This window comes from Suricata suricatta, chromosome 16, assembly GCF_006229205.1.
Source record: "Suricata suricatta isolate VVHF042 chromosome 16, meerkat_22Aug2017_6uvM2_HiC, whole genome shotgun sequence".
Lineage (NCBI taxonomy): Eukaryota > Metazoa > Chordata > Mammalia > Carnivora > Herpestidae > Suricata > Suricata suricatta.
This window is the reverse complement of record NC_043715.1, coordinates 732,652-734,326: the sequence shown is the minus strand read 5'-3', so window position 1 is coordinate 734,326 and position 1,675 is coordinate 732,652. Positions and strand designations below refer to the sequence as shown.

At 63.4% G+C, this 1,675-nt stretch overlaps 1 protein-coding gene across 1 annotated transcript in view; it reads left to right on the top strand.

The window, feature by feature from the left end:
* The window catches only part of ACSF3 (acyl-CoA synthetase family member 3), a 38,049-nt gene that overhangs the window by 11,529 nt on the left and 24,845 nt on the right, over positions 1-1,675 (top strand). The window contains exon 5 of the mRNA XM_029926085.1: positions 117-284. Coding sequence (XP_029781945.1) covers positions 117-284 — 168 coding nt within the window. The remainder of the gene's footprint in view (positions 1-116; positions 285-1,675) is intronic.

Here is a 1,675-nt window from a genome sequence, read left to right as displayed (position 1 = left end):
GTGCGCCCACGCCGGTCCCTGAGGCCGTCCCCGCTGTGGCTGTGTGCCCGTGCCGTCCCCGGGGCGCCCCCCCTCCTCCCCGCCGCTGTGGCTGCTCGCCCACGCCGGTCCCTGAGGCTGTCTCCGCTGTGCCTGCAGGCTGATGGTTTCGGGATCGGCTGCTCTGCCCGTGCCTGTGCTGGAGAAGTGGCAGAGGGTCACCGGCCACACTTTGCTGGAGCGCTATGGGATGACGGAGATCGGCATGGCCCTGTCCAACCCCCTGACCGGGGCTCGCGTGCCAGGTACCCCAGCCGCCACCTCTCCTTGTGCCCCAAGCCCTTGGGAGTCCAGTCTGGGGAGGGTGCTGCCCTGCTGGGCCACAAAACCTTCTGGGGGTGCCGGCCAGGCGGCTGGGGCCCCGTGGGCACTCCTGTTCCTCCCAAATGGCCAGTCAGGGGCAGGACAGAAAAGTGTCCTTAATACCTGTGTCCTTCCCAGGTGACACGTGGGAAGAATAGGAATGTCCGGGTCCCGTGTGCTCCATGGAGCGCCTCTGGGGCGCCGCCTGTAGGCAGACCAAGCCTCCTGTCCAGGCACCATGTGGTATCGGGGCGGGGGGAGGGGCCCTCCGGCTGTCTGGAGTCCAGCCTTTTCTCAGGTGCCCCTCTCCGACTTTAACTCAGACTCTCACGTCCCGGGTCCTTAACGGGGAGCCTGCCAGTGGAGCCCGAGCCTGGGAAGTGAATGCCCCGTTCTGCTGTCCGCTCTCCCCTGGCTTTCCGGGACGCCCCCTCCAGATGTTTTTAGAAGTAGGAGCAAAACAGTTGTGTCTGTGATTATATCCACATGTCCGTTTATCTTGCACATAGGATAACACTCGCCCTCTGCCCCGTTTGGCTCTGTGAGGTTTGGAAACACGTGGCCATGTCGCCACCATCACACTCGAGTCCCACCTCCCCCACCCCAGGCCAGGCAAGCATGCGCCTCGTCTCTGCTTTTTCCGGAATGTTCTACCATGAATCCTCCAGGACGTGGCCTTTTTGGTCCCTTAGCAGGGTGTGTCATTGCGTGGACACATGTCCCTCTCCTGCGCCAAGTAGAACTCTGCAGTGTGGACGGGCCGATGTTACTGCTGCCGCAGCCAGAGGCCCTGGTTTGTGCCTGGTCTGGGACAGTTCCCAGCGGGGCTGCTGTAAAACCGTGCGCAGCTTCTGTGCAGACACACTCCTCGTGGGCGAGTCCCCAGTGTGGGGTTGTGGGGCCAGAAGGCAGGTGATGACCTAACTGCCTAAGAAGATGCCACACCGTGTCCAGAGTGGCTCCCCGCACAGGCCGCTGTGAGCCTGCTGACAGACCAGGGCTCCGGGCGGCAGGGCTGCGGCCACTGGGCCGTGGCACTATGACCCCTGCTTTGCCGGGAGCACAGCAGAGAGAGGGGCACCGAGATGCACAGAGAACCTTCTGGGCCTGAATTGTAAGAGCAGACATGAGGCCGAGAGCCAAGATCAGGAGCCAGGACAGGATGGCGTGCGCGAGGGAGGCCTGGCGTGGGGCCCGCGGCAGACGGTGGAGGCAGAGTGCCCAGGGGGGCCAGGAAAGCTGCCCCGGACAGAGGTCATGGGAGCGGCCCCCTCTGAGGAAAGGGGAACTCAAAGTTTCTGAAACCCAAGGTTTATTGGGCAGAAGTTCTAGA